The sequence below is a fragment of the Apostichopus japonicus genome, chromosome 1 (assembly GCF_037975245.1).
Source record: "Apostichopus japonicus isolate 1M-3 chromosome 1, ASM3797524v1, whole genome shotgun sequence".
Lineage (NCBI taxonomy): Eukaryota > Metazoa > Echinodermata > Holothuroidea > Aspidochirotida > Stichopodidae > Apostichopus > Apostichopus japonicus.
Genome location: NC_092561.1, coordinates 8,951,430 through 8,965,583, shown reverse-complemented (window position 1 = coordinate 8,965,583; position 14,154 = coordinate 8,951,430). Strand labels below are relative to the sequence as shown.

The 14,154-nt window shown below is 36.8% G+C and overlaps 1 protein-coding gene across 7 annotated transcripts in view; it reads right to left on the bottom strand.

Annotated features, from left to right (window-relative positions):
• Positions 1-14,154, bottom strand: part of LOC139966626 (uncharacterized) — a 77,691-nt gene that overhangs the window by 22,607 nt on the left and 40,930 nt on the right. Inside the window, exon 1 of one of the 7 annotated variants that reach the window (XM_071969902.1) lies at positions 2,845-5,263. The exons of 5 other annotated variants lie outside the window; for them this stretch is intronic. In XM_071969902.1, the coding sequence (XP_071826003.1) occupies positions 2,845-2,891 (47 nt within the window). In that variant the 5' untranslated portion in view covers positions 2,892-5,263. Of the gene's footprint in view, positions 1-2,844; positions 5,264-14,154 lie in introns of those variants that run through there. One more of the 7 variants, XM_071969912.1, reaches the window with a different exon arrangement.

Genomic DNA, 14,154 nt, shown 5'->3' with positions numbered 1-14,154 from the left:
TACAAAACTTTAACATTTACAGTAGTTACTGTAATCGCTGTATGAATCGGCTGCTGAAAGATATCTCTCAAAACGTCTCGCTTTCGTTTCGGTATTATGCAGCGAATTTTGTACAAGCATTCAACTGTAACAACTTTCTAACATGGATCATGGCTCTTCGAAAAGTAGAACAGCGAGATAAAAGGTGACGTATAATCAAATACATAAAACACAGTACTAGCGAGACATGTGCCATATACTTAGGGTTAAGTGAAGCGAATTACATTTGCATACTATGCGATACAGATATTACATAGATGATGAAGTATATGGTATTTCGCATATACGTCATAATTATTCTTTACTGTATGCGATTACTCATTAGCAAATATAATTTCCAAGGACACATATTCTAATGTTCTAGTCTACTCGACTCCCACGGGAAAGACTCACTTTATTTCGTCCTTGCACCATAAATTAGTATTTCAAGAAGGTTACACTCATTAATCTAACAACGGAAGATACCTTTATGATGCAAGCACTGTATGAGATGGATACACCGCTGTTAGATATGCGCATATAGCTGATAATTTAGGAAATAAGATGCGATAATAATCAAGATGGCAATTATACAGCTTACAGAGAAGACATGAAAGGTGTCTGTTTTCATAAACAAATTATCGCAGATTATGCTGAAGACATAACAGTGTGTCTCGCAGTTAATCGAATAGACATGAAAGTACGTCTGCTTCACCCACAGTGAAAGTAGATCATGTTGGAGACATACGAATGTGTCTCTCAGTATCATGAAAGGACACCAGGTACTGTAGATTATACTGAAGTCGCGAAAATATGTCTTAAGTTACAGCATCATGTCGGAATAATAAATCAGTAATGGAGATACGAACGTATGTCTGAAAGTACGATACGTATACCAGCATCAAGCATGAACACAAACTAATTACATTAAAAACACGATGGTATATATGAATATCAGAAACATGCATGAAAACTGAAGGATTGGTTGACGATACTAAGTACATGAACGCGAGTCTACTGCAGTGAAATGCATGCTATACCTATGCCATACACACCGTGGCGATATGAATACTACATGTATATGTACAGTTATATACTATATATGGATACATACGTGTGTGTATGTATGCAAGAACGTGAAAGTGAATGTGTGCAAGTTAAAGTTACTATAAGTGAAACTATCACCAATTGCATTTTTTTTGCTGTGAATTATTCGTTTGTTGTTTTCAACGGAAATAAGAAAAAAAACATAAGAACGGAAGTATAAAAACAAACAGTCCTCATCACCACAGCTAGCGATATGCCCTAAGTGGTAAGTAAACAACTTAGCTAAATTATGGAAAAGTATGGTCAATAAGATTCCTATAACCCAACCGAAAATCGGATGTACCTATAGTCTGTCACATAAGTTAACAATGTTAATATACCACATTATAGCTCTGAAAATGACCATTCGTGCTAAGCAACGTATAGCCTTGAACACCGACCACTATTTAGATCATGATAAATGAAGGTTACAATCAGGAAAACCGGTGTAAGAAAGAAATCAAGCTGTCCAATGTTACCAAAAGAATTTACTAGTTCATTATAAATGACTGACTGAAAGTGAACAAACCTATAATTGTAATATTAGATCAGCAGAAATGAAGATTCATCTCAAGAATACGCGGTTTAAGAAAGAAGTCAGGCTGTGTTATAATAAACAAAAAGGGGCTTAACTAGTTCACAAAACATTGACTGCATGATAACAAACGAACCTATCAATGTAATTTACGTCAGAAGAAATGACGATTAATCTTTAAGAAAATGTTTCAAGAAAGAAATCAGTCGGTACGATAAGACAAAAATGAGTTTAACTAGTTCGCATAAACGACTGGATGAAAAACAAACTAACCAACAGTGTTATTTATCACATCTATTAGCACAATGCTCACGGATATGTAAACATGCACATACTTATATATCTATATAATTCACCACTCGCTCATCGCCAATATACGATGCTATTACTTCAACGTTTCTCGAATTATACCTACCCGAACTATACTGATAATCAAATATAAATGCCATAAAACCTCATCATCATTTTGTAAGGTTACAAGATATTGTCAAATCGGCGTGCTGGTCTCAGAATATTGATTCGGAAAAGCAGCTACATAGTAGATCTACGGTAAAACTGAGCTAAATCTGCGCCAAAGAAAACATAATTATATAACATTGACCAAGGTACATCTTGCAGGATATTTTGAAAACTTGCTTCTGATATTGATGTGAGGCGTATAGAAGAACCGTTGTAATATGTACAGTGAGCTATACGTTAGATGAGTGAATATGCGTTTTCAATATGTATTGTAAATGTGAACATGTTATATGACAACGTGGGCAGAAATATTGAAGTTTATGAATATAGGTAAATAAACTACAGCGTTTTAAAGTTGTAATAAGTAAAGTGACGTCTGCGATCTTTGTGATTGTGATTGTGATTACATTTGTTGTTGTTGTTTGTGCAGTGTAACCATACTTGTCTTACTCACGATTTGTTCATTAAAATTGTGAATTTATTTTTCTTTCACCCTAAATATTTGACTTTTGAAAACCGTGATGCACTTCATGCAATATGAGAAACAAATTGTGTCGACTTACATTAATGTTTTGATCGATACTTCATTTTAAAGATTCACTTCGGGGATGATGATTTGCAGAGTCTCAAACAGAGGCTTTCAGAGCCTATTTGGGCCCGGGACGATACTGTCACCGGTCCATCTGTTTATCTGATGTGTTTACCTGATCTGATCTTACATTATTTATTTATGTTTACATACTTACATAGACAAGTCACCCTGTGTCCTCCTTGTGCTTATTCTACTCCCCATAATTGAGTCACCGCTAAGAATCGCTATTTCGGGTTTTGAAAAGTTATTTTTTCTGCCACATGGAAATTCAATTTGTGTTCAAAATGTTACATATAGACTTAGCACGTTTACTGTAAGTCAATGCAAGTCACTTTTCTGCAGTACCGGGCTTCGTTAATAACTTTCGTCGTTTATATTGTATTATCCTTGTAAAGGGCCAATTCCGCGAAAGTCGTCACAAATGTCTATTTCTGGTGTTCGTCAAACTTTTACGATGTCAAATTCACAAAGACTCCATCATCAACGCGAGATCAAGATGTAACATTAGTTCACTTAATGACAGACAGTCATTTCCTATAAAACCTCATCTTAGAATATCTAAATTTGAGGCAGTCAAATCTTGACAAGTTTTCCTACACTTTCATCAACAGATGTTACAGTGTATTTGGTTCCTTACGAACACTTTCTCCTCTGAGAGAGAGATGGAGAGAGACAGAGATGATAACGAGAAACAAAATAGAACGAAAAGCTGCTGTACTAATGAAGGCAATTAATAAGGGTGATATGAAGGCTTAAGAATGTTCCACGAATCCCCGAGGAACAAATCATAATGTCACTTTGCATATTCGAGGAGTCAATTACAAGTTACATGCTTCGACAGCAGGATACCCCATCAAGCAGTCTGCTTCTGAGGAATTTAATCGCTCTGTACTGTTTAGTAACATGCCATATTAACTGTGACAATCAATGCAGCAGCTGTTGTGATCATCGACCGATCTCTTTTGAAATCACCTCCATCCGTAAACATTGTCTTTCAGCAAAAAAGCCATTATGTTAGTCTATATCTTTATTTATAAAATTATAATTATCATTCCAACCCCGAACAACTGAACGCAAAGTTAATGACATTTAAATCTCGTCTAATAGCAAGAAGATACCGAAGAACATTAATGCTTCAACATGGTCCAGTTTCCTACGTTGCAATACCAACAAGCTTTCTGAACTTCACGCTCAGTAATATAGGCTACACAGACCTATACATCCAGGGATGTGTCATGCGTGGTGTTGTACTGCTTCATAGGCGTGAAAAACAAGAGCACGTGGTTGAAATTATTGCGAATGTTAAACGCGCGGAGACGGATTACACACAAGAATTAAAGAGTATCGTCCACGTGAAACAAGTGACATCGGCCAGTATCAAGTTGAATAGATTGTTCATTGAGGTACAAACGAACCATTGATTGAACTATTACCGTTACTTCAGTACATTAAGAACTGAACGACTATAGGCCTATCACGGAGTCTTGAGAGTCAGTATAGTGTCAGGCATGTACACATATAGGCCTACACACTAATTATCTTCGTGTTCCAGTGAAGTCACCGTGATGACTGTAAAGTGTTGGCAAGCCTGTATAAAGTGTGCACTAAAATCCAACCAGCAGTTTTAAGTATTCCGTTAGGCAATTATCCTTGATACACAAAGTACGTTGATACTTGTAACTAAGCAACATAGCACCTTGTCAATGTCACCGATATTTATTATAATGCAGTCATGTCGTTTGATACTAAAACCACATTGCTTTAAGTGTACATATATGTATAAAATAACACTATTCTCCGTTAAATTGAATCAGGTTTGTGTCACTTTACGCACTCGTGAATGCAATCACCTTATACATTTTGTCAGTTTTCATCTGACGCTATAAATCTATATAAGCGTGTTTATACATAAATATATATATATATATAGTAGTAATAACCACAGTACATTGCCCTTGGATTGCAATCAATGTGTTAGCTGAAACATCAATACAACACTTTGCATTAATTTGTTTAATTGATTTGCTTGTTAAAATCTATAAATCTGTGCAAAGCTTCAAAGGGACTTTTGAATCACGACCGGAAGAACCGGGCATGTTGTTAATTAGTTACTAATAGGCTATTTGTTCTTCAAATATTTGAAGAAGAAACTCTATTTACTGACTGAATTACGATATCATTGAATGAAAACGCTAATTTGCTTTTGATATAAATAATAATGCAGTTTGTTAAGTATTGTTTGTTTGACAATATGGAATGATGCATGCTCAAATTTGACCTTATTCCAAAAACAGTCGAGACATTCTATCCGCAGGTCCATTTATCTTCCGACACTACAAAGCATGTCATAATGAATGATGCAAAATGTCTCATCCAACAGAAAATGAACAAATTAAGCATCCACGAAGAAACCTTTTACCTCAAATTTGATTGATCCAAAATTTCCGGTAAAAGCAAACCGATGTTCTTGGCAAACATTCACATTCGAAATGTTATTTTGTTTTGATTAATATTGAATGAGATAAAGACGAACATTCATCTGTAAATGTCTGGTGCCGAAATATAACAAATGCGAGACTACGTCCAACAAATGGGAGAATTTTCAGCTCAACAAACTAGTTTGGTTGTTTCGTAGTTTATCGCTATAAATATGCATTAGTATACATATATTCTTCCATTGTAATTGCGTTCACTCCATTCCAAGATTTCTGCAGAAATTCTCTCTGGTTACGTAATCAATTTTTCGCTTTCACTGTTTTTCATTTTTTTTTCCTTCATTTATTCAGATACATGTAATTTCCAAGTTTTAACACACTTCATCCCTCATTAATTCAAAACTTGGTGGGTATGGAAGGAAACTAGGTACAGCAAATTCAACATTTCAAATCGTGAATATTTTGTTGTCGAATCCATGGCAAAAAAAAATGTGTATACTGTAGTTAACAAAACTCCGTAAATGTTAGACCTTCTTCGAAATGGGTGGCTTGTATGCGTCGAGAAGTCAGATATGGTCCCGACGATCAGTACGCAACTATTTTGTTTTATTACGAAACTGCGTTTATATAACACAGCTGATCAGATGGTGGCAAACCTTCTAATCCATTAGCCATAAAAACCCCGAGGCAATCGGAGACAGATTTAAAAGAGTTCTCAAATATAGGCATGGCATTTCGACTTCCCAAATTTCATCAAGCCCTTTAGGCGTTAACATGTCTCACACGTGTTAGGCAACCCGCATTAACTCAATGCGTATGCAGACCTACATATGCGCATAGAGTTGACGAAATGTATCTATTTAAAGCTATAGCGAATGCGAAGGTTTCTCGCCTGTCTCGACGCCAATTTCCTTGAGTATACGGCCTCGTCTCCGAGTGGGGATTTCGTTACCTTAAGACAATATATATGTACGAATGCTAGTGTGATATTAGCCAAGTCAAGGTACAGTCATGTGAAACTAACCGTGCACGTGGCAGACAACGATGAATCACTAATACTACCATACGCCATGTAAACCTTTCATCTTCCCCCTAATTTTAAATATTTAATACACGCATGAAGGGTTCATTATGTATTCCATTTCTTGTATCATTTCGAAAGATACAAAACTGTCCTATAGCATTCGAGTTATGTAAAAAATGACAGATATGTTATACCTTGGTCATAAATATTCATTGGCTACCCAAGTGTATCGTTCCGTATCAATCAAACCCAGTCGACTGTTTCGAATCGAAAGACTTTATTACAATTTTTTTCTTTTTTGCATGGCCCTTTTTTATTGAGAAGATAAGGCCTCTAATTATCAGGGTTTTTGCCCCCCCGTCTGTATACCATTCGTCAAAGGATAATTAAGAAAGTTTGAGCTCAAGTTTATCTTAATGAACTATACCTCAAGGCTGTGATTGTTCAAATTAAAGAGACTAACCATGGTAAGAGAGGGATCACTCATGCCCTGGGTTATTAACGTAATGTGACAGAATGGCCTAAGTGCAACCTTATATACCAGAGTGTTGAAAGATTATTCACGTCTTGAGCAAGTTCAGAGATTGCTTCTGCGCATGATCACACTAATGAACCGTGTCGACCAATAGGATAGTAATATGAATGCCCTGACCTGCAAACTGATATGTAGGGTGACACAGACATGCGTAATACAAAATCTTGTGAGTTTACGGCGCGTGATGTTAGCCGATACATTTCTACAGCGCAATCCAGGTATGTAACAAATAATGTCAAGTCTGTTCGCTACTTGTACAAAAACATTTGCGATTATATACAGTAAGAATTACTAACTGATAGCACCATTTTTTTGGGTGGGGGGGTGGGGACGGAAATTATGTTCATCTCTTTGGTGGATCAACGAAACCGATTTTCTTTACTGCCTTACATAAAAGGCCAATGGCATTATAAGTAACTTATTCAGATAAACCACGTATACAGACGTATGCATTCAAACAAAGGATGCAATTCAAAGCAACACCGTTCCTTAATAACTATACGAATTATGCCATAACCGGTTCCGCGAAAACTAATTGACACACGTGGATATTATTAACAAACGTCTTTACTGTACCATTTTCAACATAACAAATAGACAAAGTACGGATAATGATAGAGCAAATATACCCATGAGTCATGTTGGGTCCTCACAGCAGCTCAATAATTTCTGCGTATTATACCCTAAGCCTCAACTATACGTATATGGCAAGCCAATGGGGCCCCTAAGGCTCTATTTGCGGAAAATATAGACGTTCTGCAACACGTAATCGAAAATTACCCACGTGAATAAATGAATGGGATATTACTACCAAAATTATAAGCTACGAAAACGGAATTACGGGAAATTACAAATAGATAAGGCTTAAGTTGCAATACAGCTTACCTTTAAACAATAACTATGAACACGACACACACAACAAAAAATCTACTGATCTATACTGATCTTTAACGGGTTCGGGGGATCTCCGTTTACGCGTTGTCGAACTTAAAATACGCGTTGAGAAACGAGTCACGTGGGGTGTAACTTATCGGTTGGCTCGAGTCACGCTTATAAGACTCACTTTTTGGCCACGTCGGCTTGCCAAATATACGTATGACGACAATCGTAACTACAATGCCAGTGACGTCATCGGTCTAAAATGGTCGGCGTGTGATGCGCAAATAACACAAAATGGGTTGTATATTGCACCAAAGCCATGGTCGATTTGACGTCGGACATAGTTTGTCAAAGTAGGTCGTGTAAAAGAGTATAGTCCTGAAACATAACTTCTGGTTGTTATGTCTTTATAGACCCTTGGCAACGACTTTCTTTAATGTACCGCGTGTTATGTACTTTTCATCAACGATTGAATCTTTCATAAACAGCTAAAACGCTATAGACGTGTACGTATGTCTATCAGGCTTACCAATCTCAATCGTTATGAACCTCTAGCTTCGAGATGTAATAGAGCTTTATATCAGTCGTTTATTTTGAACATTCCTTATGTCAGCTTCACAATTTGAAATATGAGAACAATCTTCCTATCTCGTTGAATCTCAAAAACAAGGTCTCGCGAGGGAAAGAAATAATATAAACCACGACGGGCTAATATTACATGCATAAGAGTGCCGTGGTGTGTAATATATAATACAAGGATAACAAGAATCGAAAACTGAAATAGTGGGTCAAATTATACAATCATCACCCTAAGAGATTATATATCCCGGAATAAGCCGTATAGAAAGTATCGTGACAATAAGGTCCTCCAGCCGTAGTGAGTCCTAGAATTATTAAAAGGGACACACACACCAACCATCATGTGTAGCTTATATGACAGAGAGAGTCGTTGTGAAAATCAACTCCCCCAAACAGTTCCGTTGTTCCGTTTGGGAGATATCGTAGTCGTGTCTGGAAGTTGTCACTTTGTAAATCTGTAATGTCACAAAGATTCCAAGTCCTGTACTTTCTCTTTGCTTTTTAGTTGTCACATTTTCAGGTTAGCATGTTTCAAAGCGTTGACATTGACTCCAATGCCATCCATTTAGGTTTTGTAAAGAGCTGAAATATTTTAGATTCAGTATATTTGCAATAAAAGAGACCCCATTACAGAATCCATTACTCCATTACAGAATCCATTACAGAAAATAATCATTTGAAGACAAAGGTTACAAAATATAGAAGCACATGGGACTCGATGATATCATATTTAGACTTGATCAAGTCGTTGGGCATTGTGTGCAAAGGATCATTAAATCTGTGCTATCTCTCTCAAATGGAATAAGATTGTTTTCCTAGCTGTTTTGGGAAGATGTTTCATGACAGTTATCTCTATCATACAGACTAATGATGACGATTTGGGTTTAACGCCTCCTTTAAAAATCATTAGTGTTGTGCCCAAACTTTGCATGTTAAAATTTGCTAAAATTTTCAAATATATTTTCCAGCTGAGGAGGCTCTGCTACTCCAACTTATTCAATTGGCAAAGACCATGATTTAGTTGGACATTTAAATATTTAAATTTAAATATTTAAATTTAAAGATAAATATTTAAATAGAGGAACATACATAGAGGAACAGGTGCTCCAATGGTGGCAGTAACATGCTTGCTGACATTTAATATGAGTGCCCATTATTTGACTTCCTAGCATATTTGGGGGCTATATTACTAATGACCTATTAAGAATCAACGAGACTGTGAAAAGGGTTTCCTGCGTATAAAGAACAGCAGAATAGCGAGAGTATTTGATATTTGGACACTCTACCACAATTTAACGTGTCACTTGTGTGACTGATCTATATGTAATAGGTCAAGGTCCAAGTAAACTAATTTTAGTGGATCATTATTCACGCTGTCTCTTCCTCTGTGTGTGTATGTGTGTCTTTCGGTTTCATATTCCTAATTTGGCTGTCGTATCCCGATACTTGTGTTAATTTATGTTTCCTTTTGCCAGATGTAAGGAAACAACAGTACATTGTGCCGCATAGGTTCGTCATCATCGTAAGATTTTGCATTTAAGATCTTCTGAAAAGGTATTCTAATGTAAAATCAAAAGTACGACACGCCAAAGCTATAAACGAGAGTTGCGCGTTTCGCTCTTATAATGTTAACATCGCTCTGGAAATAACCCCCCCCCCCCCCACACACACACACCCCCACCCCGCCCCAATCAAGGGAAAGAAGCTACTACGTTCCAGTAGCGGTTGTCAAGGGGAAATGTCTTTAGTGCAGACCGACTAGATTAGAAAAGACAGTACTATATATACGAATACGAAACAAAACATGAACAGACAGTTGGCTGCATGCTTGATTTATATCCTTTTTCAACAAACGTGTAGTATGTAGGTATAGGCGTAAATGGATTACACATTCTCGTGGTAAGGGAATATACCATAATATCGTTAGGGTAATATACGATTTAACATGGGCAGACGGATGAGAGCTATCAATTGCTAACACGTGTCTGGTGTAATAACTGTCAGACCTTATCTATAAATGTACCTTGCTTTCTAAAGCTGTAATTTTTGTTGTAATTACGGCGGCACAATTATACGGTATGTGTAGTAAAAAGCATAACGCATAGGCCTACATGTTTGAACGTCGCAAGAGAGGTAATACTTGGATAGGCTATATAGAAGATATAATGTTTTCCCTTTTGTATACTTGAGCAAAATCGTAACAAAAACGAGAAAATTGGGCCACTATTTAGGAGATTTTGGTAATCAAACGAATTTGGCACAAACAGATCTGTCATGAATTCAATCGTCAAATAGCGTTCACAATAGTACCATACTTAGTGAGAACTTGATTAAGTAATGTTTTTAATTTGATTGACTGATTGGTAGATGGATGGATTGATTGATTGAATTATCTCTCTGTTGATTTCATCACAAGATCTATTGATGAATTTTGTAAACCTGCGTGGTAATTTGCACTGATAACATCAACTTCGATCTTGATATGCAAATTAGGTTAGGCTGGTGGACTATAGGTGGTAGGTAAACGTCTGCTAGCGATGCGTACAATAGTATTTACGTACACCGTACATGTTTAGACTCTTTTAAGTCTTTTTATTTTTTTTCTCAGTTTTTCTTAAGTCTTTAGACTCTTTTAAGTCTTTTTTCTCTAAGTCATTAAAAGGATAACAATGCATGTCAACTACGATATAAATCAATAAGAAATCAAAGCTTACACGGGGGTCAATCTAATACAGTATCGAAACTTCAAGAAATTCAGCACTGAATATATAGTTTGCATTACAAGCCGTATATAGTATACCGATGCATGGTACGTATAAAGACCCCACCGCATACCATTATACCGGTGGTACCAGTCAGCTCCATTCAATTGAGTATAGATATGTAATAAGCAATATCTTGTAATAACAAACCCCAGGGTTAGCGGAAATAATTAATCTCTAAACCCTATGGGCGAAGTGAAACTATAGGTCTCTTTTATGTCATCAAACCATTTCCCCTAGTGAATGGCGAGGATAATGAAGGACCGCGTATATATAAGTCCGTACATCACCAAATCGTGATCTGGGTAAGTCGCCCTGGAGGCAACGGGTTGGTATTTAGGCGATGAATGTAATACACTTATTTCATTTTGAATAACCATAAGCTCACGAACAAACCAACTCGTTAAATTAGCTACCAGCTGGGGGCCGTCTTGGAACACCTTTCTACTCGAACGAGGTATAAGGATTTAAAGAGTACATGCACACATGGCACGGCGTCGGATGAAAACAAAAGTTTCATTGATATTTCGAGAGAGAAACATATAAATACGTATCATCTATAACTGCATGAAAAAGTATACAGGTGGTAATAATAAAAACAATAGGAAAAAGTAAGCAAAGAACCACAAGGCTATTTGAAGTCTAAACTACCAGGAAAGTATTTGTTGATAAACTTTAAAGCCGATATTTTTGATGGACTTAAATAGTTGAATCCCAGTGAGTCTGTATTCGTATACTAGCAGTACTTGTATACTCATACTCGGTAACACGGGGGATTTGAAAATCTTGTATGGACACATTACTGCGAGGCTAAGTATACTTGTACTCATACCAAGGGGGAATTATGCGTGTACTAGCTGGTACTCATATCAAGAGGAGTTATGCGTGTACTAGCTGGTACTCATATCAAGGGGAGTTATGCGTGTACTAGCTGGTACTCATATCAAGGGGAGTTATGCGTGTACTAGCTGGTACTCATACCAAGGGCAATTCCATATATGTTCTAGTTGGTACTCATATCAAAAGGAATTCAATGTGTACTAGCTGGTACTCATATCAAGGGGGATTCAATGTGTACTAGCTGGTACTCATATCAAAAGGAATTCAATGTGTACTAGTTGGTACTCATATCAAGGTTCATTCAGCGTTTACTAGCTGGTACTCATATCAAGGGGAATTTCATTTGCACTAGCTGGTACTCATACCAAGGGGGATTCAATGTGTACTAGTTGGTACTCATATCAAGGGGCATTCTGCGTGTACTAACTGGTACTCATACCAAGGGGTTCTGCGTGTACTAGCTGGTACTCAGTACCAAGGGGAGTTCTATCATGTACTCGTGCAGTTATACTCCTTTTACAAATCTATAGTTCATCCATTTATTATAAGGTCAACGATCGACCTAGTTCTGGCATGATGTTTCCGTTTTGGCGTTGAGTAAATGGTTTTCAAGTCAAATTGTCCTTTTTACAAATATATCGTTGTAAGCACTGACGACATGGATTATCTCCCACTTATATGAAGTATACGTTGTTGGTATAAAGTCGCTTTCATTATGGCCTTGGGATTATGGAGGAGACATTTCCTAAAATTCTTAACAAAATATCCGACATCGGATTATGGTTAAACCAATTGTCATTTCACAAATTATACATCTCACTGAATAACCGGAAGTGATATGGCAGCTAATGCTATATCCAGAAGAGATTGGGTCCTTGAAGATTAGTTTTCGCGGACTAATGTGCATGCAGTCGCTTTGGTCTTGAGCAATTGTGTATTGAATTAATTACCAAGGACAACGCTGTATTGCATAGCTTCCACGTTATAAACATATCTCTGAGTGGTCATACTCGATTTAATTAACAACGAAAAAGGACTAAAACATAAATTATAGGCTATGTAACAGATCATCATCAACTTTAAAGGTCATGTTCTGTATTGTAGCTGAAAATATATTCTGAAAGTATTAAAACTTCCAAAGACAGTTTTAAGCTGGATTTTTGCCCCTCACAATTACGGTATATGTATATATATATATATATATATATATATATATATATATATATATATATATATATATATATATATATATATTGAATACTCCAAAATATTTTGGTGTAACTGAAAGGTCAGATCCTCTAGCAAAGTACCTTTGAACTGTTGCAGCACTTATAACAAAGACTGATTCTCTTTAAGCCTTCGGATATACGCGAGCAACATTAAGCTTCAAAAATGGTACGACATGTGCAAAATCTCAGACAATGTGTGGGATCCTGTAGAAAGTTGTCAAAAGGAGCAAACTGTATGCATTTTTAGAAAAGGATAACAGTTAGTCCCATTGTTATTCTTTATTCGTGTGAAGTCGAGTGTGTGTGTACAGGACAACTCACTGAGGCCTGCACCGTATACCTTGCCATTATCACTGGCCCAGAGCCGTACATACAATATACGGCTCTGGTATATGGCATATTGAAAATTGTGTGTGATTCTACTAGTGTATAAAAAAGTTATTCATAAACATCATATACACGAGCGTTTCGTACGTGCAAAACTTAATAACAGACAGATAAACCCTGCTGGGTTGTGGCTTATGCGTAATAAATGTCAATGGTTTCAAAGACTTCACTTTCGTGAGAAAAAACTGCTTAGTGGTCGGTTAATTGATATTATACACGTATATATGATACGTATATAGATGAAAAGAATATTTTTATAACTGACCAAAACAATTATTACAAGGAAAGTGTGGGATTGTATGCAGATAAAGGTGACAGTTTGCGCCTGCGCCGTGGGATTTCTACGCTGCAGTAAATCTGTTCCTGGAGGTATCCCTCCCTACACCCCTCCCTTCTCCCTGTATGATACCCGTCTGTGGGGACGTAACCAGAGTGGCGTGGGGGTTTGGGACCACAAAGGGGAGAAATGGATGCATCTTTATGGTGTACGTATGGGGTATAATTATAGCCACATACCAGGGAGTTGTTATGGAACATACAAACTGTATTTACAAAGAGCCTTCGCTAAGGCAGACGTATAGGCTATTTATAGTAGGAAAACGTGGAGCATGTTACATGGGTAGATCGTGGGTAAACATGCTACTACAACGTGGTTACATTGCGGTTCGTCAAAATAAATCATAGAGAAAATCTGCGGGCTATAAATAGTACTAGAAAGTTCTCGTCAAATATGTGTGAGAGTTATAAACCTGTAGCTAGGTAATATTCTTCATTATAAGCATACAGTCTGAATA